Consider the following 24202-nt stretch of genomic DNA (forward strand, 5'->3'; position numbering starts at 1 on the left):
TGCCTCCCAGGTGCCAGGGTTCGTGATATCCAGATCGTGTTTTCAGGATCCTTGGGGGAGGGGGAGCAGCCCTAAGTCATGGTCCACAGAGGCACCAATGACATAGGTAGGAAAAGGGATGGGGATTTAAGGCAGAAATTCAGGGAGCTAGGTTGGAAGCTTAGCATTCATCATCTCTGGCCCATGCCATATGCTAGCGAGATGAGAAATGGTGGTGGTGGTGGTGGTGGGTGTGGGGGGGGGGGAAGGAAGAGAGGGAGGGAGAGAGAGAGAGCGAGAGCAAGAAAGCGAGAGAGAGAGAGAGAGCGAGAGAGCGAGAGAGAGAGAAGTTGAACACATATAGGGGTGGTACAGGAGGGAGGGTTTCAGATACCTTGATAACTAGGGCTCATTTTGGGGTAGGTGGGACCTCTATAACAGGATGGTCTTCACCTGAACCAGAGTACCACCAATATCCTGGGCGGGGGAATTTGCTAATGCTCTTTGGGAGACTTTAAACTTTGGAGATGTGGATAGAGCAGATACAGTAATGCTTGTTGCAGGTTCCGAGATTTAAATGTTTCAGTAAAAACAGAGAAGATGGTAAAAGATGGAGCAGTGTGACATTGTTAGTCAAGGACAGTATTACAGTTGCAGAAAGAACATTTGAGGACTTGTCTACTGATGTAGTATGGGCTGAGGTTAGAAACCAGAAAGGAGAGGTCACCCTGTTGGGAGTTTTCTGTAGGCCTCAGAATAGTTCCAGAGATGTAGTGGAAAGGATAGCAAAGATTATTCTGGATAGGAATAAGAATAACAGGGTAGTTGTTATGGGAGACTTTAACTTTCCAAATCATGAGGTTGATTGGAGGTGGGCAAACGTGGTGCCACTGTTTAAGAAGGGCGGTAAAGACAAGCCAGGGAACTATAGACCGGTGAGCCTGACCTCGGTGGTGGGCAAGCTGTTGGAGGGAATCCTGAGGGACAGGATGTACATGTATTTGGAAAGGCAAGGACTGATTAGGGATAGTCAACATGGCTTTGTGCATGGAAAATCATGTCTCACAAACTTGATTGAGTTTTTTGAAGACGTAACAAAGAAGATTGATGAGGGCAGAGTGGTAGATGTGATCTATATGGACTTCAGTAAGGCGTTCGACAAAGTTCCCCATGGAAGACTGATTAGCAAGGTTAGGTCTCATGGAATACAGGGAGAACTAGCCATTTGAATACAGAACTGGCTCAAAGGTAGAAGACAGAGGGTGGTGGTGGTGGAAGGTTGTTTTTCAGACTGGAGGCCTGTGACCAGTGGAGTGCCACAAGGATCGGTGTTGGGTCCTCTACTTTTTGTCATTTACATATATGAAATGATTCCTGAAGAAGGGCTCATGCCCGAAATGTTGACTCTCCTGCTCCTTGATTGCTGCCTGACCTGCTGCGCTTTTCCAGCAACACATCTTTAGCATAAATGATTTGGATGCGAGCATAAGAGGTACAGTTAGTAAGTTTACAGATGACACCAAAATTGGAGGTGTAGTGGACAGCGAAGAGGGTTACCTCAGATTACAACAGGATCTGGATCAAATGGGCCAATGGGCTGAGAAGTGGCAGATGGAGTTTAATTCAGATAAATGCGAGGTGCTACATTTTAGAACATAGAAAATACAGCGCAGTACAGGCCCTTCGGCCCTCGATGTTGCGCCGATCCAAGCCCACCTAACCTACACTAGCCCACTTTCTTCCATATGCCTATCTAATGCCCGTTTAAATGTCCATAAAGAGGGAGAGTCCACCACTGTTACTGGCAGGGCATTCCATGAACTCACAACTCGCTGAGTAAAGAATCTACCCCTAACATCTGTCCTACACCTACCACCCCTTAATTTAAAGCTATGCCCCCTCGTAATATCTGACTCCATACGTGGAAAAAGGTTCTCATGGTCAACCCTATCTAAACCCCTAATCATCTTGTACACCTCTATCAAGTCACCCCTAAACCTTCTTTTCTCCAATGAAAACAGCCCCAAGTGCCTTAGCCTTTCCTCATATGATCTTCCTACCATACCAGGCAACATTCTGGTAAACCTCCTTTTCACCCGTTCCAGTGCCTCCACATCCTTCCTATAGTATGGTGACCAAAACTGCACACAATACTCCAGATGCGGCCGCACCAGAGTCTTATACAAGGTCTTATATTTGCTTTGGGAAAGCAAATCTTAGCAGGACTTATACACTTAATGGTAAGGTCCTAGAGAGTGTTGCTGAACAAAGACATCTTGGAGTGCAGGTTCATAGCTCCTTGAAAATGAAGTCGCAGGTAGATAGGATAGTGAAGGCGGCGTTTGGTATGCTTTCCTTTATTGGTCAGAGTATTGAGGACAGGAGTTGGGAGGTCATGTTGTGGCTGTATAGGACATTGGTTAGGCCACTGTTGGAATATTGCGTGCAATTCTAGTCTCTTTCCTATCGGAAAGATGTTGTGAAACTTGAAAGGGTTCAGAAAAGATTTACAAGGATGTTGCCAGCGTTGGAGGATCTGAGCTACAGGGAGAGGCTGAACAGGCTGGGGCTGTTTTCCCTGGAGCGTTGGAGGCTGAGGGGTGACCTTATAGAGGTTTACAAAATTATGAGGGGCATGGATAGGATAAGTAGACAAAGTTGTTGTGGTTCTGTTCGCCGAGCTGGGAGTTTTTGTTGCAAACGTTTCGTCCCCTTTCTAGGTGACATCCTCAGTGCTTGGGAGCCTCCTGTGAAGCGCTTCTGTCATGTTTCCTTCGGCATTTATAGTGGCTTGTCTCTGCTGCTTCCGGTTGTCCGTTGCTGTCCGCTGCAGTGGCCGGTATACTGGGTCCAGGTCGATGTGTTTGTTGATGGAATCAACTATCCACTCATCCACTGATTCTGTGCCCCTTAGGTCTCTTTTATATCTTACCCCTCTCACCCTAAACCTATGCCCTCTAGTTCTGGACTCCCCCAACCCAGGAAAAGACTTTGTCTATTTAAAGTTTGAGAGAAGATTTGTAGCTTGGGTGCTCGTTGTTGTGGTTCTGTTCGCCGAGCTGGGAGCTTTTGGTACGTGTATGGAATGAGCTGCCAGAGGGAGTGGTGGAAGCTGGTACAATTACAATATTTAAGAGGCATTTGGATGGGTACAGGAATAGGAAGGGTTTGGAGGGATATTGGCCGGGTGCTGGCAGGTGGGACTAGATTGGGTTGGGATATGTGGCCGGCATGGACAGGTTGGATCGAAGGGTCTGTTTCCATGCTGTACATCACTATGACTGAAAATACTACAAAGTTTGAGTACTTTAGATGGGTCAGTTTTTATCTAATGTGTGCGGGAGGCTTCCTGACACAGTATGTAGACAGGTCAACAAGGGGCGAGGCCACAGTGAATTTGGTACTGGGTAATGAACCTGGTCAGGTGTCAGATTTGGAAGTAGGTGAGCACTTTGGTGATAGTGACCACAATTCGGTTATGTTTACTTTAGCAATAGAAAGGGATAGGTACACACTGCAGGGCAAGAGTTATTGCTGGGGAAAAGGCAATTATGATGCAATAAGGCAAGATTTCGGATCTTAAAGTCAGGGAACACTTAGGAGGCAGTGATCATAATATGGTACAGTTCAGTCTGCAGTTTGAAAGAGAGAAGGCAAAATCGAACGTAATGGTGTTACAGTTAAATAAAGGTAATTACAGTGGTATGAGAGGGGAACTGACAAAAATTGACTGGATACAGAGCCTACCAGGGAAGACAATGACAGGTGTTTCTGGGTGTGATTGAGGACACAATACAGAGGTACATCCCAAAGAAAAGAAAAATTACTTGGGTGGGGGATTAGACAACCAGGGCTGATGAAGGAAGTCAGGAAATGTATCACAGAAACAGAGAGAGCCTATAAAATGACCAAGAGCAGTGGGAAATCAGAAGATTGGGAAGACTACAAAAACAAACAGAGGATAACAAAGAAAGAAATAAGGAAGGAGAGGATCAAATATGAAGGTAAGCTAGACAGCAATATTAGAAATGATAGTAAAAGTTTCTTTCAATACATAAGAAACAAACGAGAGGCAAAAGTTGAAATTGGACCGCTCCAAATTGATGCAGGAAGGCTAGTGATGGGAGATAAGGAAATAGCTGAAGAACTTAATAAATACTTCAGTCTTCACAGTGGAAGACATGTGTAATATCCAACTATTAAGGAGAGTCAGGGGGCAGAGTTGAGTATGGTGGCCATTACACAGGAGAAAGTACTTGGTAAGTTAAAATGTCTAAAAACTGATAAATCTTCTGGCTCGGATGGGCTACATCCTAGAGTTCTGAGGGAGGTGGCTGAAGAAATATTGGAGGCGTTGGTTGTAATCTTTCAGCAATCACTGGAATCAGGGAAAGTCCCAGATGAATGGAAAATTGCTGTTGTAACCCCCTTCTTCAAGAAAGGATCAAGACAAAAAAATGTAAAATTCTAGGCCTATTAATCTGACCTCGGTTGGAGGTAAAATTCTAGGATCCATCGTTAAGGATGAGATTTCTAAATTCTTGGAAGTGCAGGGTCGAATTAGAACAAGCCAGCATGGATTTAGTATGGGGAGGTCGTGCCTGATAAACCTGTTAGAATTCTTTGAAGAGGTAACAAATAGGTTAGACCAGCAAAACCCAGTGGATGTTATCTACCTAGACTTCCAAAATGTCTTTGATAAGGCGCTTCACGGAAGGCTGCTGAGTAAGGTGAGGGTCCCTGGTGTTTGAGGTGATGTACTGCCATGGATTGAGGATTGGCTGTCTGACAGAAGGCAGAGAGCTGGGATAAAAGATTATTTTTCAGAATGGCAGCTGGTGACAAGTGGTGCCCTGCAGGGTTCAGTATTGGGGTTGCAGCTATTCTCTTTATATATTAATGACCTGGATAAAGGGACTGGGGCAATTCTGGCAAACTTCGCCAATGATACAAAGTTAGATGGACAGGCAGGTAGTTCTGAGGAGGTGGGGAGGCTACAGAAAGATTTAAACAGTTTAGGAGAATGGTCCAAGAAATGGCTGATGAAATTCAACCTGAGCAAATGTGAGGTCTTGTACTTTGAAAAAAAGAACACAAGCACGGACTATTTTATAAACAGTGAGAAAATTCATAAAGCCAAAGCACAAAAGGATCTAGGAGTCTTAGTACAGGATTCTCTAGGTTGACTTGCAGGTTGAGTCCGTGGTTAAGAAAGCAAGGGTGATGTTGTCATTTATTTCAAGAGGGTTAGAATGTAAAAGCAGTGATGTGCTTCTGAGACTTTATAAAGCTCTGATTAAGACCCATTTGGAATACTGTGTCCAGTTTTGATCTCCACACCTCAGGAGGGACATACTGGCACTGCAGCGTGTCCAGCGGAGATTCACACTGGAATGGTAGGTCTAACATACGATGAACGGCTGAGGATCCTGGCATTATATTCATTAAAGTTCAGAAAGTTGAGGTGAGATCTAATGGAAACTTACTAATGCGTGGCTTAGAAAGGATGGACGCTGGGAAATTGTTTCCATCAAGCGGAAATACTAGGACATGTGTGCAGAGTCTTAGAATTAGAGGGGGACAATTTAGAACGGAAATGAGGAGACGTTTCTTCAACCAGAGAGTGGTGGGCCTGTGGAAATCACTGCCCCTGAGCACAGTAGAGGCCAGGATGTTAAATGTCTTCAAGGCAGAGACTGATAAATTCTTAATCTCGCAAGGAATTAAAGGATACGGGGAGAGTGCAACTAAGTGGCATTGAAATGTCCATCAGCCATGATTAAAAGGCAGGAGTGGACTTGATGGGCCGAATGGCCTTACTTCCACTCCTATTCCTTATGGTCTTAGGATGCACAGGATGGGGAGGGAAACTGCAGGGAATGGGCAAAATTGAAATGTGGAGCTTATTCAAGGAACAGCTATTCTGTGTCCTTGATAAGTATATACCTGTCAGGCAGGGAGAAAGGTGTCAAGCGCGGGAGCCGTGGTTTACTAAGGAAGTTGAAGCTCTTGTCAAGAGGAAGAAGCAGGCTTATGTTAGGATGAGACATGAAGGCTCAGTTAGGGCGCTTGAGAGTTACAAGTTAGCCAGGAAAGACCTAAAGAGAGAGCTAAGAAGAGCCAGGAAGGGACATGAGAAGTTATCGACAGCTAGGATCAAGGGAAATCGTAAAGCTTTCTATAGATTTATCAGGAGTAAAAGAATGACTGGAGAATGATTGGGGCCAATCAAGGCTAGTAATGGGAAGTTGTGCATCGAGTCTGAGAATATAGGGGAAGCGCTAAATGAATATTTTTCGTCAGTACTCACACTGGAAAAAGGCAATGTTGTTGAGGAGAATACTGAGTTACAGGCTACTAGATGAGATGGGATTGACGTTTGCAAGGAAGCGGTGTTAGCAAATCTGGCAAGCGTGCAAATAGAGAGGTCCCCTGGGCCGGATGGAATTTACCCTAGGATTCTATGGAACACCAGGGAGGAGATGGCAGAGTCTTTGGCTTTGATTTTTATGTCGTCGTTGCCTACAAGAATAGTGCCAGAAGACAGGAGGATAGCAAATATTGTCCTCTTGTTCAAGAAGGGGAGTAGAGACAACTCTCGGAATTATAGACCAGTGAGCCTTACTTCAATTGTGGGTAAAGTGTTGGAACAGGCTATAAGAGATAGGATTTATAAACATCTAGAGGGGAATATGTTGATTAGGGATAGTCGATACAGTTTTGTGAAGAATAGGTTGTGCCTCACAAACCTTATTGAGTTCTTTCAGATGGTGACAAAGCAGATGGATGAGGGTAAAGCGGCTGATGTGGTGTATATGGATCTCAGTAAGGCGTTCAATAACGTTCCCTACGGTAAGCTATTGCACAAAATATGGAGGTATGGGATTGAGGGCGATTTAGTCATTTAGATCAGAAATTGGCTAGCTGAAAGACAGAACGGTGGTTGATGGGAAATATCTATTCTGGAGTTCAGTTACTAGTGGCATACTATAAGGATCTGTTTTGGGGCCACTGCTGTTTGATATTTTTATAAATGACTTAGGTGAGGACGTAGAAGGGTGGGTTAGTAAATTTGCAGAAGACATTAAGGTCGGTGGAGTTGCGGATCGTGCTGAAGGATGTTGCAGGTTACAGAGGGACATGGATAAGTTGTAGAGCTGGGCTGAGAGCTGGCAAACGGAGTTTTTTTGCAGAAAAGTGTCAGGTGATTCACCTTGGAAGGAGCAACAGGAATAATGCCACTGAGCTAATGGTAATAATGGCACTGGGCTAATGGTAAGATTCTTGATAGTGTAGATGAGCAGAGAGATCTCGGTGTCCATGTACATAGGTCCCTAAAACTTGCCACCCAGGTTGATAGTGTTGTTAAGAAGGCATACGGTGTGTTCGCTTTTATTGGCAGAGGAATTGAGTTTTGGAACCATGAGGTCATGCTGCAGCTGTACAAAACTCTGGTGAGGCTGCACTTGGAGTACTGTGTACAGTTCTGGTCACCGCATTATAAGAAGGATGCGGAAGCTTTGGAAAGGGTGCAGAGGAGATTTATTAGGATGTTGCCTGGTATGGAGGGAACATCTTATGAGGAATGGCTGAGGGAATTGAGGCTGTCTTGGTTAGAGAGAAGACGGTTGAGAGGTTTCTTGATTGAGACATATAAGATAATCAGAGGATTAAGACAGGGTGGACAGTGAGAGCCTTTTTCCTTGGATGGTGATGGCTAACACAAGGGAACATATCTTCAAATTGAGGGGCGATAGATATAGGACAGATGTCAGAGGCTGTTTCTTTACTCAAAGAGTAGTTGGGTCGTGGAACGTAACAGTGGTAGGGAGTGTTGCTGAACAAAGAGACCTGGGAGTGCAGATTCATAGCTCCTTGAAAGTGGAGTCGCAGGTAGATAGGATAGTGAAGAAAGTGTTTGGTATGCTTTCCTTTATTGGTCATAGTATTGAGTACAGGAGTGGGAGGTCATGTTGCGGCTGTACAGGACATTGGTTAGGCCACTGTTGGAATACTGCATGCAATTCTAGTCTCCTTCCTATCGGAAAGATGTTGTGAAACTTGAAAGGGTTCAGAAAAGATTTACAAGGATGTTGCCAGGGTTGGAGGATTTGAGCTACAGGGAGAGGATGAATAGGCTGGGGCTGTTTTCCCTGGAGTGTCGGAGGCTGAGGGTGACTTTATAGAGGTTTACAAATTATGAGGGGCATAGATAGGATAAATAGACAAAGTCTTTTCCCTGGGGTGGGGGAGTCCAGAACTAGAGGGCATAGGTTTAGGGAGAGAGGGGAAAGATATAAAAGGGACCTAAGGGGCAACTTTTTCACGCAGAGGGTGGTACGTGCATGGAATGAGTTGCCAGAGGATGTGGTGGAGGCTGGTTCAATTGCAACATTTAAGAGGCATTTGGATGAGTATATGAATAGGAAGGGTTTGGAGGGATATGGACCGGGTGCTGACAGGTGGGACTAGATGGGGTTGGCATGTCTGGTCGGCGTGAACAGGTTGGACCGAAGGGTCTGTTTCCATGCTGTACATCTCTATGGCTCTGTGGTAGGCTCACCAACTTTAAGGGCATTTAAATGATCATTGGATAAGCATACAAGTGAAAATGGAAGAGTGTAGGATCGCTAGGCTTTGGATTGGTTCCACAGATCAGTGCAACTTTGAGGACTGAAGGGCCTGTACTGCACTGTAATATTCTACGTTCTGTGAGGAGAATGTGGAGAAGCTTCTGTGTGATTTGGACAAGTAAATGGGCCGATGTGTGGCAGATACAGTAGCATGTAGGTAAATAGGAGGTTATTCAGTTTGGTAGCAAAAGCAGGAATGTAGATTATCTGAATAGTGAAAGATTCAGAAAGGTGAAGGTAAAATGAGACCTGGGTGTCTTTCCACACCAGTTGTGAAAGTAAACATGCAGGTGTAGCAGGCAGTGAAGAAGGGAAATTGTATGTTGGCCTTTATAGTAAGCAGATCTGAGGGCAATGGTAAGGACTTACTTGGAGGACTGTGTACAGTTTTGGTCTCCTTACCTGAGGAAGGATATTCTGGTCCATGAGGATGCTGCAAACGTTTATCAGATTGATTTGTGGGATAGTATGACTGACATACTGAGTCAGTTAGGGCTATATCCACTGGAATTTAGAAAAATGAGCTTCTCACGGAAACGTATAAAATTCCAATAGGATTAGTCAGGGTATATGCAGAAAGGATATTCTGGATAACCGAAGATTTGTGGTTACAGTCATGGGATAAGGGGTACACCATGTACAACATGGATGAAGAGGAATTTCTTCACACTGAGAATGCTGAGTCTATGGAATTCTCTGCCACAAGAAACTATTTAGGCTAAAACACTGAAGACTTTCAAGAAAGGTGTAGATATTGTTCTGAGGACTAAAAAGATCAAAGGGTATGAAAGAAAGTGGGAACAAGGGTACTGAGTTGGATGGTCGGCTATGATCATATTGAAGTGTGCAGCAGGCTCAAAGGGCTGAATGGTGTATTCCTGCTCCTAATTTCAATACTTGCTTGCAATAAGTTCTGAGTAAGGGGAAATTGGGAAAGAAAAGAAAGGGAAGGTGTGAGATAGACTTGAAATAGGAGAGATTTTTGTTTTCTTTTCCCTACCTTCTCCCTTACTCCCAACTTATTACATTCCTAACCTTTTCTCATTCTGATCTGGTAATGAATCATTAACTTGATTTGTTAACTTTGTTTCTCATTCCACAAATGCTGCCAGATCTGTTATGTATTTACTGCTCAATGGAAGAGTGGTCATTTAAATACCACCTGGTGACTCTGCTCTCCCTGTAACAGTGATAAATAACCATGTAATCGGTAAGTGAACAGGGAGAATAGACCTCAGTTGAACACTTTTCCCGAAGACGATATTACAACATGATACTCAGTAAGGACTACACAGGATTGTCAAATAGATTATTTGCCCATGTACTGTCATAAGGCTTCAACACACAATCTTTTGATTTATTGAAATTTGCCAACTGAGATATGCCAGCCCTAATACTAAAAAATGAACCAAATCAGGTATCTAAACTTATGGGTCTTTTGATAGTTATCTTTCTGTTCTGTGCACTCCTATTGAGCTAATGGTTGCCTTAATTTTTAATTTATGCCCCCATCAAATCTGGACACCCTGATTTAACAATTACCTTGTCCCACATCCACCACTAGCACTTGGCAGCCATGTTATCCAGCCTCTTTCGGACACAATTAGATTCAACTCTAAGTAGCAAGGTTTCTATTTGTAGGTGCCTTTATATTGTCAAAATGAGCTGTCTTTGGATAATTTTTCTGATGTACACAGGTTAATTAGAAACTATCAACTAATCCTTTAAATAAATTATCAGTCAAGGTCAAGGTTGAAATTTTTAACTTCAAACCAACAAACTGGCTTTGATTCAGCATACAGAACAACCTCAGTTATCCGAATTTCAGATTATCCAAACAAGACTTCAAGATCCCAATGCTTGGGTAAATTGTGTAATCCGAACAAAGTACTCCCCACCTGTGTTGTTCAATAATCAAGGTGGCACTGCATTCAATATTTTCCCTATTTGAAATGAATTCCTTCTTATATCTTCTGTACAACAAAAACAAACTCACCATAAAACTTTGATTTGGCCAAGATGCTGCCAGTGATGCAAAACCCATCTTTTCTATTACTGACATAGAATGCAGACACAGGAGGATGATGAGACACCTGGAGAGGGGAGAAAATTCAACTATGTAGCAAAAGTAGCTGAAGTCTGGTTGAAGATTTGTAGCTCGGGTGTCCGTTGTTGTGGTTCTGTTCGCCGAGCTGGAAGTTTTTGCTGCAAACGTTTCGTTCCCTGGCTAGGGAACATCATCAGTGCTATTGAAGCCTCCTGTGAAGCGCTGCTTTGATGTTTCTTCCGGTATTTATAGTGGTTTGTTCTTGCCGCTTCCGGGTGTCAGTTTCAGCTGTAGTAGTTTGTATGTGGGGTCCAGGTCGATGTGTCAGTATGGACCTGGACCCCATATACAAACCACTACAGCTGAAACTGACACATTGACCTGGACCCCACATACAAACTACTACAGCTGAAACTGACACCCGGAAGCGGCAAGAACAAACCACTATAAATACCGGAAGAAACATCAAAGCAGCGCTTCACAGGAGGCTCCAATAGCACTGATGATGTTCCCTAGCCAGGGAACGAAACGTTTGCAGCAAAAACTTCCAGCTCGGCGAACAGAACCACAACAAAAGTAGCTGAATGTAAACAAAAACAAAATCGTGAAAATATATTCAGAAGTTCATGATTCAAGTTTCAAACTAAAATGGGACAAAAGAGACTTTTTAAAGTTATAATGCAACTCATCTTTTGTAGAATTATACTTGATAACAATTAACTAATGAGTGAAGGACACCCAAGAACACATTGCAAAGATTGAAAATGTCACTAGCATTTTGTACAAAGAACAACAAACAGATTGCCAATTACTGTTGAAAGAATATCTACGAAGTGCTATAAATGTGGTAATTATTCTGGCATGGCAGCCCATTTCTGATGAATGAATTTTCCCCTTGTTTTTACCTGTTCCGCAATGTAAAACGTCCTGCTGTTTGCTTTCGGGTGAATCCACTTACACCGGAACGTTTCACCAATAATTGGATTGTATGGTTTTTTCAAACCCTTTATGTGAAAACAAAAAAATACATTTATTGGAAAGAAATTCCTTCTCATCAAAAGAAAACCAATGTTACTAATAAAACCAAGAATGTAAACAGACATTTTAAAGGTAATTGCTGTTATTTGCTTGCTAAGAGTAAAAGGGCAAACTTGTCACGATAAAATGCTATGTCAATCCCACAGAAGAACTCAGACCAATCGCTTACAATATTTTAAAATACAAGGAAATCTATAAAATAGAAAAATGATCTACATATAGTTAGATATTTACTTATACTCCACACATTTGCATGCCTGATATTGTAAATTCCTTTGTCTGATAATAATGAAATCAACTTGTATCTGGCATTGTACTTTCACAGAAGAATCGAGTGTGGATTTGCTCAGCTTTTTTCAAAGTCACTTGTGAGATGTGGGTGTTGCTGGCTGGCCATCACTTGTTACCTATCCTTTATTGCTCTTGAGAAGGTGGTGGTGAGCTGCCGACTTGAACCACCACAGTCCATGTGCTGTAGGTGGACCCACTATGCCATAAGGGAGGGAATTCCAGGATTTTGACCCAGCGACAATGAAGGAACGGTGACATATTTCCAAGTCAGAATTGTCAGTGGCTTGAAGGGAAACTTGCAAGTGGTGTCCCATACATGTGCTGTTCTTGTCCTTCTAGATGAGCTAGTTATGGGTTTGAAAAGTGCTGTCTGAGGATTTTTGGTGAATTTCTGCAGTGCATCTTGGAGATAGTACACACTGAGCATTGGTGGGGATGGGAACTGGATACTTGTGGATGTGGTGCCAATCAAGAAATTGGCTTTGTTCTGGATAATGTCAAGCTTCTTGAGATGCTTTCGGAACTGCACCCATCCAGGCAAGTGGGGAGGAGTCTTGACTTGGACCTTATAGATGGTGGAGAAGCTTTGGAGAATCGGGTTGAGAGTCACTTGCCGCCATATGCCTGGCTTCTGAACTGCTTGTGTAGCCACTATTTACATGATGAGTCCAATTGAATTTCTGCTCAATGATAATCCCGAGGATATACTGGGGATTTCAGTGATGGTTACAACATTGAATGTCAAGGGATAGTGGTTAGATCTTTTCCTATTGGAAATGATCATTGCCTGACATTTTTGTGATGCAAATCTTATTTGCCACTTGTCTGCCTAAGCCTGGATATTGTACAGATCTTGTTACATTTGGACTTGGACTACTTCAGAGTCTCAGAAGTTATGAAAGGTACTGAAATTGTGCAATCATCCTTGAACATCCCAACATTTGATCTTACAGTGGAGGAAAGATTATTGATGAAACAGCTGAAGATGGTTGGGCCTAGGACATTACTCTGAGGAACTTCTGCAGAGATGTCCTGCAGCTGAGTTGACTAATCTTCAACAACCACAACCGACTTCCTATGTGCCAGGTATGACTCCAAATAGTGGACAGTTTGTATCCTGATTCACCTTTGGAATTCAGATCTTTTGCCCATGTTTGAACCAAGGCTGTAATGAGGTCAGGAGGCGAGTGGCCTTGGCAGAACTCAAATTGGGCATCACTGTGTAATTCGTGGCTCTCTGACATTGAAGCAGTTCAGACCACACTGGACTTGAGCACACAATCTAAGTTGAACTGTTTAGGCAGTGCTGAGAGAATTCTGTATTATTAATTAAGAGCTGCGTATTGTGAACAGCAAATTAACTGAAATCTCTTTGGCAGAGGTGAAATTTCCATGGTTCCATTTAAAGGAAGTTCTCCCACTGTCCTTATCAATATGATACGACCTACCAACACTGCTACACTGCCCAAAGGTGAACAAATTACTGGATTACTTGTCAATTGTGGGATTGTGCAGTGCGTAAACAATATCATGTTAGCTTATACAGCAACTGTGATTACTCATCAATTACATTCTTTGGTCTAAGGTGTTGCAATATGTCATGACATGAATGGCATTAAATGAATTTCTTTTCTTTCTCTACATATTACTTCAAAGCATTTTGTTTTTCATATATATAATATTCACAAATCGAACACAAGAGGTAGATTTAATCAGATACAGCTTTTCTTCCAAGGAGTTGAAGCAATTTAGTTGATAAAAACAAACCTTTGGTTTTTTGTAGAAGCCAGACAAATACCATCTTGTCACTTTCTTCAAGCGACTGTATGGATTTTCCTCTGCTGCAGCTCTGGGAGAAACAAATACTTAGACTTGATGCATGCCAAATCTGATTGAGACTAATATTAGACAAAATAACTGACTGTGACTCTTCTTCAAGTTTCTCAGATTCTCGTTATACTAGACCAAGTTATTGGAAGGGAACATTTCGGGTACAAGAGTCAAGTTTTGGTAACTATCACAATATTATACATCAGAAAGGTTTTTGTTTCCAGATTTAATGCAGAAACTTCTCAAAATGGGAATATGGAGAAGGTTTCTTGAAAGTTTAATTATATGAGACTTTTGGTAGATTTCATGACTCTGAGGGTGATGCTCAGCTGACCTGTGGCTATAAGGACTCAATTATCCTCAGCATTTATGATCCAAAGGTATGATGAAACCTTACAGGGCATAAAAACCCTGGGCAGATTTCTCAAGATGCTGATTTCAATTTCTAAGAACATAATAAATAGGAGCCGGAATAAGTCATTAAATTAATTTACTCCCTTCTGGCATTCAGTTCAGTTAATGATGATTTTTTTTCCCTAAGCTTCAATTTTCTATCTGATCTTCATAATTTCCGAATTTCCTTACTGTCCCAAAAAGTAAAACACATTTGCCACTCTTAATGGCATTTCTTCAGAGAAAGACAGCTAATGGATGGGGGATGGATGTAAGTTTATTCGCTGAGCTGGAAGGTTCCTTTTCCAGACGTTTCGTCACCCGGCTAGGTAACATCTTCAGTGGGCCTCTGGGCAAAGCACTGCTGATAATTCCTGCTTTTTATTCATATATTTGGGTTGGTGATGTCACTTCCTGTTCTTTTTTCTCAGGTTGTGGTAGATGGGGTCTAACTCTATTTGTTTGTTTATAGAGTTCTGGTTGGAATGCCATGCTTCTAGGAATTCTCTGCTTGGCTTGTCCTAGGATGGATGTGTTGTCCCAGTCGAAGTGGTGCCCTTCCTTATCTGTATGTAAGGATACTAGTGAGACAGGGTCATGTCGTTTTTGTGGCTAGTTGATGTTCATATCTCCAGGTGGCGAGTTTTTCTGCCTGTTTAGTCCAATGTAGCCACCAGGATACATGAACATCAACTAGCCACAAAACGACACGACCCTCTCTCACTAGTATCCTTACATACAGATAAGGAAGGGCACCACTTTGACTGGGCAACACATCCATCCTCGGACAAGCCAAACGAGTACATCAAATCCTCTTCACCATGTAGCAGCTTCTAAACCATCAATCCACTGTGTGGACAATGAAAAATATAGTCACATGACTGAAATTGTGATGAGAAATATTTGGAAGTACCTTATTAATTAACTAATTCAAAGGTGGCATGGTATTTCCGTGCTTAGTACTGCCTCACAATGCTAGGGACCCAGGTTTGACTCCAGTCTTGGATAACTATCTTTGTGGAGTTTGCAGATTACATAGAACATAGAAAAGTACAGCGCAGTACAGGCCCTTCGGCCCTTGATGTTGCGCCGACCGAAGCCTACCTAACCTACACTAGCCCAATAACCTCCATATGCTTATCCAATATCCAATGTCCGCTTAAATGACCATAAAGAGGGAGAGTCCACCACTGATACTGGCAGGGCATTCCATGAACTCACAACCTGCTGAGTAAAGAATCTACCCCTAACATCTGTCCTATACCTTCCACCCCTTAATTTAAAGCTTGGTCCCCTAGTAACAGCTGACTCCATACGCGGAAAAAGTTTCTCACTGTCAACCCTATCTAAACCCCTAATCATCTTGTACACCTCTATCAAAACTCCCCTGAACCTTCTTTTCTCCAATGAGAACAGCCCCAAGTGCCTCAGCCTTTCCTCATACGATCTTCCTACCATGCCAGGCAACATCCTGGTAAACCTCCTCTGCACTCGTTCCAATGCCTCCACATCCTTCCTATAGTATGGCGACCAAAATTGCACACAATACTCCAGATGAGGCCGCACCAGAGTCTTATACAACTGCAACATGACCTCAGGACTCCGGAACTCAATTCCTCTACCAATAAAGCCCAGTACACCATATGCCTTCTTCACAGCACTATTTACCTGGGTGGCAACTTTCAGAGATCTGTGATAATGGACACCAAGATCCCTCTGCTCATCCACACTACCAAGTAGCCTACCATTAGCCCAGTAATCCATCTTCTTGTTACTCCTACCAAAGTGAATGACTTCACACTTAGCTACATTGAACTCCATTTGCCACCTTTCTGCCCAGCTCTGCAACTTATCTATATCCCGCTGTAACCTGCCACATCCTTCTTCGCTGTCCACAACTCCGACTTTCGTGTCATCTGCAAACTTGCTCACCCAGCCTTCAAGCCCCTCTTCCCATGCTACTCCAGTTTCCTCTCATGTTACAATTGTACGAATCTCCACTATTTCCTCTGGCAGCTCATTCTCCACACGTACCACCCTCTGTGTGAAAAAGTTGCCCCTTAGGTCTCTTTTATGTCTTTCCCCTCTCACCCTAAACCTATGCCCTCTCGTTCTGGACTCCACGCCAGGGAAAAGACTTTGTCTATTTACCCTATCCATGCTCCTCATAATTTTGTAAACCTCTGTAAAGGTCCCACCACTCAGCCTCCGACGCTCCAGGGAAAACAGCCCCAGCCTGTTCAGCCTCTCCAAAGATGTAAGGTGAGGTGTATTAGCCATAGGAAATATGGGATTACACGGATAGGGTGGGGGTCCAGATCTGGGAAGATCCTATGACAGATCAGTTTGTGATGAGAAAACTAGAGGGAAGTCATCTCTCATCAGCACGAAAGGAAGACCATGCCTTAAAAAAAAACCACCTCAGACAGAGAAGAGGGGGTTACTTCTTTTAGATGTAAGATTATAGTTTTTCACCACAAAGAGCCTGGCTAACTTTGACTGGAATGCCAGAAGCCTGGGGTTGATTGGTGTGGACCAGGGTACATTTTCACAAAAGACCTCAGACTTTCATTTTCTTTCAATACACGAGACAGGGTCTTTCACGCCTGCAACACCTCAATTAGTATCTACTCAATTAGAAGTGACTTTTAAAAAATAAACTCCAAGAAAACTAAGTGCATGCTAAATGTTCAGAAATTACCTTTTAATATCTGCACACGCATCTGGTGTGAATGAGTGGGTGTCAGTTGCACTTACATGTGGAAAAATAAGATTTATCCTTTTTTTATTTAAACTTCCTGTTTGGATCCATCACAAGAGACAAAGTTCTCAAGGTGCATTTTGTTGTGGACATTTGAGAGGTGAGGAAAGGGGAAATCATCATACCTTTCCCCTGTACAAACTGGGGAATTAAACAAAATATTTAAGTCAGCAGAGAGTACTCACTGTGATAGAAAATCTGCATGATAGTAGTAGTCTGATAACTTGTCTAGGAACGACCTCGGCTCCAGGATAAATGTAGGGAGCACTACTTTGGAGAGGTCCATTCCTGGCCGAACTTGTTTCAGTAGAGTCCATATCAGACTTTTGTTTTCTTCAGATACGACTTCTGTCTGAGAATCTTCACCTGTCTTTTTTTTTGTGGCAATGGGGAGAAGAGGAGAAAATAAGGTTTCCAAAAATATTTCCCTAATTAACTGGGGATGGAATTACATTGGGCAGCTAATTTAGCACGCAGTAAACATGTCGATAGTACTTTTTGTTGTTGTTGAAAATTAAATTGAACTGATGCCAATTTCGAAATTTGCATTATATTTCTAGTTATTTCATCAACATTAAATGTCACCCTAAGAAACGGAATAGAATACCAAACACATTATATCTACTCACCACTCTGTTACAACGTCTACATTATATTTATCCATCTGGCAGGGTGTTACCTCTTAAGATAAACATCCAGGAGTTGGAAAATATAAATTTAAGGAAGAATGTTGAACTTGGAAATGCAGGGAATCAAAATTTCTGGTCTCACTGCTGCACCAGCATATCAAACAGGAAGAAAACCTGCTGGTCAGGTGAATTCCATGAACCATGTGGAGTCATAGCAGTGATGCAGTACATGGAAACCTCCATAAACAGGATCATAGAGTCACAGAGATGTACAGCACAGAAACAGACCCTTCGGTCCAACCCATCCAAGCCGACCAGATACCCCAATCCAATTTAGTCCCACCTGCCAGAACCCGCCCATATTCCTCCAATTCCTTCCTACTCATATACCCATCCAAAGCCTTTTAAATGTTGCAATTATACAAATCTCCACCACATCCTCTGTCAGCTCATTCTACACACGTACCAACTTCTGCATGAAAAAGTTGCCCCTAAGGTCTCTTTTATATCTTTCGCCTCTCACCCTAAACCTATGCACTCTCGTTCTGGACTCCCCCACCCCAGGGAAAAGACTTTGTCTATTTACCCTATCCACGCCCCTCATAATTTTGTAAACCTCTATAAAAGGTCACCCTCAGCCTCCGATACTCCAGGGAAAACAGCCCCAGCCTGTTAAACCTCTCCCTATAGCTCAAATCCTCTCACCCTGGCAACATGCTTGTAAATCTTTTCTGAACTCTTTCACGATTCACAACGTCTTTCCGATAGAAAGGAAACAACAGAGACTTGTGCTCTTGCTCTGTTTATAAACAGCAAGTAATATATTATACTATAACATCTCCAGGTCTTGTTCTCTCAACTCTGAAAGACTAACCCTTCCAGGGAGCGGAAATAAAACATCCCAAAGGCTCTGAAGCTCTACTTAAAGCATGGTGGCATTGATCTTAATGACTGTGTAAGAGTTTGCTACCAATCATTCAAAATGAGAACCACTTCTGCAATAAGTTATATCACAAGTGTTCAAAACTTGACATTCAGTCTAAAAAAGCTATTGGAGCAGATGACCAAAAGCTTGGTCAAAAATAAAGGTTTTAAGTATCAACTTAATGGCGAACAAGGTAGAAGAGAAATATTGACAACAAGAAATTTGAGAGCTGAGGGTTCAGACAGCACAGCAGCCAATGGTGGATGACATTAAAGCTGTACTGATGAGCAAGAACCATATCAAATCTTTGAGGGGCTGTACTTTCAGCTAAAGCTTCAGCTCCTAGTGTACCCCTTGTTATTAATGTCTAGGGTCACCCAGAGAGGGAGACAGTAATGTTTCAATAAATCTGAAAAAGTTGCCAGTATCTAATATTCCTCATTTGAATCAGCTTAGGAATCACACTGAATGAGGAGGATGTCATAGTGAATTCACTAAGTAACTGTTAAAACAGTAATATACATACACTTTACGCTAATCACATATCATGATATCCGTCAATGACTTGTTTATGAATAGCATACTGAAACATGTGCCACCTCCACTATGTGCCACCTCAGTGCTAAGCACAATGCGTATTTATTCAACCAGTAGTCATATCAAAAACTGGATGATGACTGGAAATTCCTTAGTTTAGTCAAGGGAGGCACAGTCAGGAGATCTGCCCATTTACAGTCTGGGGAGTGGGCAACAGTGAGCCAACACAAGCATTCACTGAATTATGAATTGCCAGTCAGAGGCCTAAAAGACAGCTTCTGGTAGCTGGTCAGTCAAGTCTAGGGGCTGTATGAGATCAGGAGGACAATATTTTTGGGAGTGGGGTGGATGGTATTTGTACGGCCAAAAGGGACATCACTGCCAAATGGGGTGGAGTTAATGGTGAGGTGGAACAGAGCTAGGTATGGTGAGTGGTGTTAGCAGGGAAAATCCCAATGTATGTTGGGGGTTGGGGTAAGATTAACAAAGGGTAAGTTGGAGGCCAGGGCAGGTTATGGGAAGGGAGGATTTATTGGCAAGGCCCAACACTGTGGCTTCCATAGGAGAAGCCCAGAGGATCAGTCTGGACATCACTGAGGTACAATGTCATAGCTCAGAGGGCAGGAGTTTGATGCAAATCTCAATACTGTGAGTCTCCAAATGGACTAAAAGAGACAGCATAGTGCAAGGTAAAGGGGCATGGAAGCTGGTGACGGGGAGGTGGAATACCTGGCAATGATGTGCGACCTGGAGCCAATGGTGTTTGTCACAAGCTGTGTTCCTGGCCAACACTCAGCATCTCTGGATATGAAATGCAACTGAAAGATAGCTGGATTCCTGATGAAGGGCTTTTGCCCGAACCGTCGATTTCGCTGGTCCTTGGATGCTGCCTGAACTGCTGTGCTCTTCCAGCAACACTGATCCAGAGTAGACACGGTCAATATCAGCTTGAGACTGAAACCATGGGATCCATGTCTGCTGGACGTTAGGACATTGAAGGGGCATTGACATTTCTGCCTTTATATTCAATGTTTATTTTTCTGTGTTTTAACTTGGTGTGGCTACACTATACAACAACCTTTACTGTATTTTGTTACAAAATACACATGACAATAAATACATTTTAAAAATCTTGATTCATCACCAGTTATATAACTTTCAAGATAGTCTGTTCTGAATGCACTGCAAGTGTAAAGGCAAATGTAGGCCCAGAGTACAGTAGACACTTCTTTTTTAAAGTCATGTGTTGGGCACTCAATGTGTGCAACACCTTCAAATTAGTGCCCATGCTGAGGCGAAAGATGAATGTTCCCAAATCCTACTGTCTGGTCTGCAGCACTGACCCTGTCATGAGGGAACAAAGTGACTTGGTATGATTTAATGAAGACGTCATCAGGCACTCCCTGACGCATTTGTGGGAGTGCGACAATGCAATCCTACACAGATCACCCATCATCCTTTGGAAGGAGTCTGTCGCATAGAAGGTCAAAGTGATTATCCCTTCACAGCCCTGGGGGAGGGTGGTCTCCCACGCCCGTAGCACGCGAGCAGGAGCTCACAGCACAGGAACAGATAAGTGCATAGTTTTAAGTGTAACCTTACTGTAAGTCTACAGTAGTGAGCAGAGTGGGTTCTTTCTTGATTATATGTTTTATTGAGATCTGTCTCTCAAATAAGTTTTAAAAATATAAACCATAGACCTGGAGCACTTTTTTTTAAAGAGAAAAAGGGCAGTGCTATTTTCTGGGTCTGTAGATTGTGAAGGAGTAAGAATGGCCTTTAGTAGAGTGATATGCTCTTCCTGTTGGAGGTGGGAGTTTAGGGACAGTTTCCATGTTACTGATGATAATGTCTGCAGGAAGTGTCTTTGGTGGTGAATCCTATCGTATTGCATGGATCAATTGGATCAACAGTTAGAGGCAACAAGGAATTTACAAGAGCTCGAGGATGTAAGGGGTACTGTACCTTTAAGAGAGTTAAAAGCTAGCAGAACTACTGACACAGCTCCAAGTGTTCTGAATAAGGTTACAATGTAACATTTGGTGGAACAGCTAGATTAGATGACAAAACAAATCCAAATATGGCCAATCAGTTTAAATTATATCCCAAAGGGTGGCACGGTGGCTCAGTGGTTAGCACTGCTGCCTCATAGCACCAAGGTCCTAGGTTCGATTCCAACCTCGGGCGACTGTCTGTGTAGAGTTTGCACGTTCTCCCCGTGTCTGCGAGGGTTTCCTCTGGGTGCTCCGGTTTCCTCCCACAGTCTAAAGATGTGCAGGTCAGGTGAATTGGCCAAGCTAAATTGCCCATAGTGTTAGGTGCATTAGTCAGAGGGGAGTGGGTCTGGGTGGGTTACTCTTCGGAGGGTCAGTGTGGACTTGTTGGGCCAAAGGGCTTGTAGGGAATCTAATCAAAAATACCAAATTCCAGTCAGGTTTAAATTGAGTGTAATGACAATCTTGAAAGCCAATGACATGATCCGATGCTTTTGGGGTATAAGACTGGGAAAAACTGAATAGTTGAGAGAGAACTGCCAAGTCACCAACACATGCAGACTGCCCGCAGAATAACTCTCTTAAAGGTACCTTTATCTATTTGTGACTTGTGAAAAATAAGCCCTAAGAGGAAGAAAAGATGACATGGGAAGACACAAAGAGAAAATTCAACAGAGGAACAGAAAGTTCAGGCAGTGAGAAAGGACAGCAGAATTAGCAGATGAATACACGTTAGTGCATAAGACAAGCTTCTGGCCAGAATTTCGTCCTATGAGGGATAGAAGTTGAGAGAAGAGGAGATCCTACAATTGGAAAGAATGAGTAGAGAACACTGGTAAGAAGTTACGTGTTAAAGAAGCTCAAGAGGGTGAAAAGGAGGTGAAAGGCCTCAGGTGTTTTCACTGTATTGGATTGGGACACAGAAAATTACAGTGCTGGTGGTTTCAGAAGGGCACTAGGAAAAGGTGTTTTCACTGCCAGAAGGTGGGACACAAAGACACAGTGCTGGTTGTTAAGAAAGGCACTGTGGGAAAAGATGTGGTAAAAGAAGCTAAGCCAGTGGCATTAGTGAAAGTAGTAAAGGAGAGCCGAGGAGATGCAGGACAGTGCACAGGCTTGGCAGGGGCTGGGTATGGAGTTAGTACCTGCTCTCCACAAAGAATTCACCACTGTGGGTAAAATTTACTAGGAAGGACAGGAAGAGAAGGACAAAAAATTACAATTTCGAGAGATGCTGGATCTAACCAATCGCTGATAATAAGGGATGAGCGAATATGTACTCTTTCTGATCTGTTACCAGAAAGTGTGGTAATTTGTGGGATAGGTAGACAGAAATTTAGCATTCCGCTATGTAAGATCAGGTTGGAGTGCCAACTCAAGACTGGAGGAGTTACAATGGGAGTGATTAACAGAGTTTCAGTTCCACGAATTCAGTTTGTTCTTGTGCATGATTTGGCAGGACCCAAGGTGAGAGTGACACTTCTTGTTGTGCAGAAGCCCAAGGAAGACCAAAAAATTGAGGAGTTAAACAGAAATATCCCTGTATTTTCCCAGGCTGTGTGGTAACCAGATCCTACTATCATAAGTCACAGCCTGAAGTGAAAAGTAAAGAGAAAGATGAAGGAATTGAGGGTTGGTTAGCAGACACCCTGTTTGATGTAATGATGCAGGAAAAACCTGAACAGGCAAAGGGTCAGACAGAAGTGTTGAGTCCTGAAAGGTGAAGAGACTTGCAACTGCAATTCAAGATGATCAAAGATATATATGTGGATGCCTACTCCAAAAAGAAGGCAGAGAATATTCCAAAAGGTTATTATTTGAAAGATAGAATCCTAATACGGAAACAGAGACCATGACAGGTTAGTGCAGAGGAGAAATGGGCCGAAGTGCACCAGATTGTGTTGCTGGTAGCATACAGACAGGTGGTGTTATGGGTAACACATGAACTACCTGTAGGAGGTCACCTAGGGGTATGAAAGACTCAGGCTAAGGTACAAAGTCATTTTCATTTGCCTGGAATGTACAAGGGTGTGGTTAACTTTTGCCAAACATGTGATACATGTCAAATGGTAGGTAAGCCACAGGCAGTAATAAAACCAGCAGTAATAATTTCCGCATTTGAAGAACCTTTCATGTGGGTTATAATTGATTGTGAAGGTTTCCTCCCGAGAACTAAATGTGGGAACCAGTACTTGTTAACCATAATGGATGTGCCCACCAGATTTCCGAAAGCAATTCCTTTACAGAGTATCAAAGCAAAAAAAGTTGTAGAGGACTTTGTAGCTTTCTTCACACAGTATGGGCTATCCAGAGAGGTTCGGACAGACCAAGGGTCAAATTGCACTGCTAGGCTGTTTAAGGTGGTTATGGACAGCTTAGGTGCACAGCATTTTAAATCCAGTGCATATCATACTGAATCCCAGGGAACTTTAGAAAGATGGCATCAGACCTTGTTGCAAACATACTGCCAGAATTACCCAAATGATTGGGATAAAAGTAACCCCATTTGTATTATTTGCCAGTAGGGATGCCCCAAACAAATCTACTCAATTCACTCCCTTCAAGTTAATATTCAGGCATGAAGTGAGAGTTCTGAACTGACAGCCAGACTGCTACGACCACTAGGACTCATAACAGCACACAAACCAACAGCCACTCTCAGGCAACAACTCACCAGGACAAAGGACCCGATACCCAGCAGGAGCAAAACCAACATAGCGTACAAAATCCCATGCAAGGACTGCACAAAACACTACATAGGACAAACAGGAAGACAGCTAACAACCCGAATCCATGAACACCAACTAGCCACAAAACGACACGACCAGCTATCCCTAGTAGCCATACACTCAGATGACACACAACATGAATTTGATTGGGACAACACCACTATTATAGGGCAGGCCAAACAGAGAACAGCCAGGGAATTCCTAGAAGCCTGGCACTCATCCACGAATTCTATCAACAGACACATCAACCTAGACCCTATATACCGACCACTGCAGCAGACAGCAACTGACAACCGGAAGCGGCAGATTCAAACCAGTATAAATGCCGGAGAAATCAGAAGCGCTTCACAGGAGGCTCCCAAGCACTGAAGATGTCACCTAGAAAGGGGACGAAACGTTTGCAACAAAAACTCCCA

The 24202-nt window shown here is 42.9% G+C and overlaps 1 protein-coding gene across 6 annotated transcripts in view; it reads right to left on the reverse strand.

Annotated features, from left to right (window-relative positions):
• osbpl8 (oxysterol binding protein-like 8) overlaps positions 1-24202 on the reverse strand; it is a 419660-nt gene that overhangs the window by 88673 nt on the left and 306785 nt on the right. For all 6 annotated transcript variants that reach the window (XR_009645711.1, XM_060839573.1, XM_060839571.1 and 3 more), the window contains 4 exons: positions 17158-17342; positions 13756-13837; positions 11565-11663; positions 10609-10705 (listed from right to left, as the gene is read on the reverse strand). Coding sequence is in view for 5 of the 6 variants with exons in the window: in XM_060839573.1 (XP_060695556.1) it covers positions 10609-10705; positions 11565-11663; positions 13756-13837; positions 17158-17342 (463 nt within the window). In the remaining variant the exon portion in view is untranslated. The remainder of the gene's footprint in view (positions 1-10608; positions 10706-11564; positions 11664-13755; positions 13838-17157; positions 17343-24202) is intronic.

Source organism: Hemiscyllium ocellatum, chromosome 19, assembly GCF_020745735.1.
Source record: "Hemiscyllium ocellatum isolate sHemOce1 chromosome 19, sHemOce1.pat.X.cur, whole genome shotgun sequence".
NCBI classification, from domain to species: Eukaryota; Metazoa; Chordata; class Chondrichthyes; order Orectolobiformes; family Hemiscylliidae; genus Hemiscyllium; species Hemiscyllium ocellatum.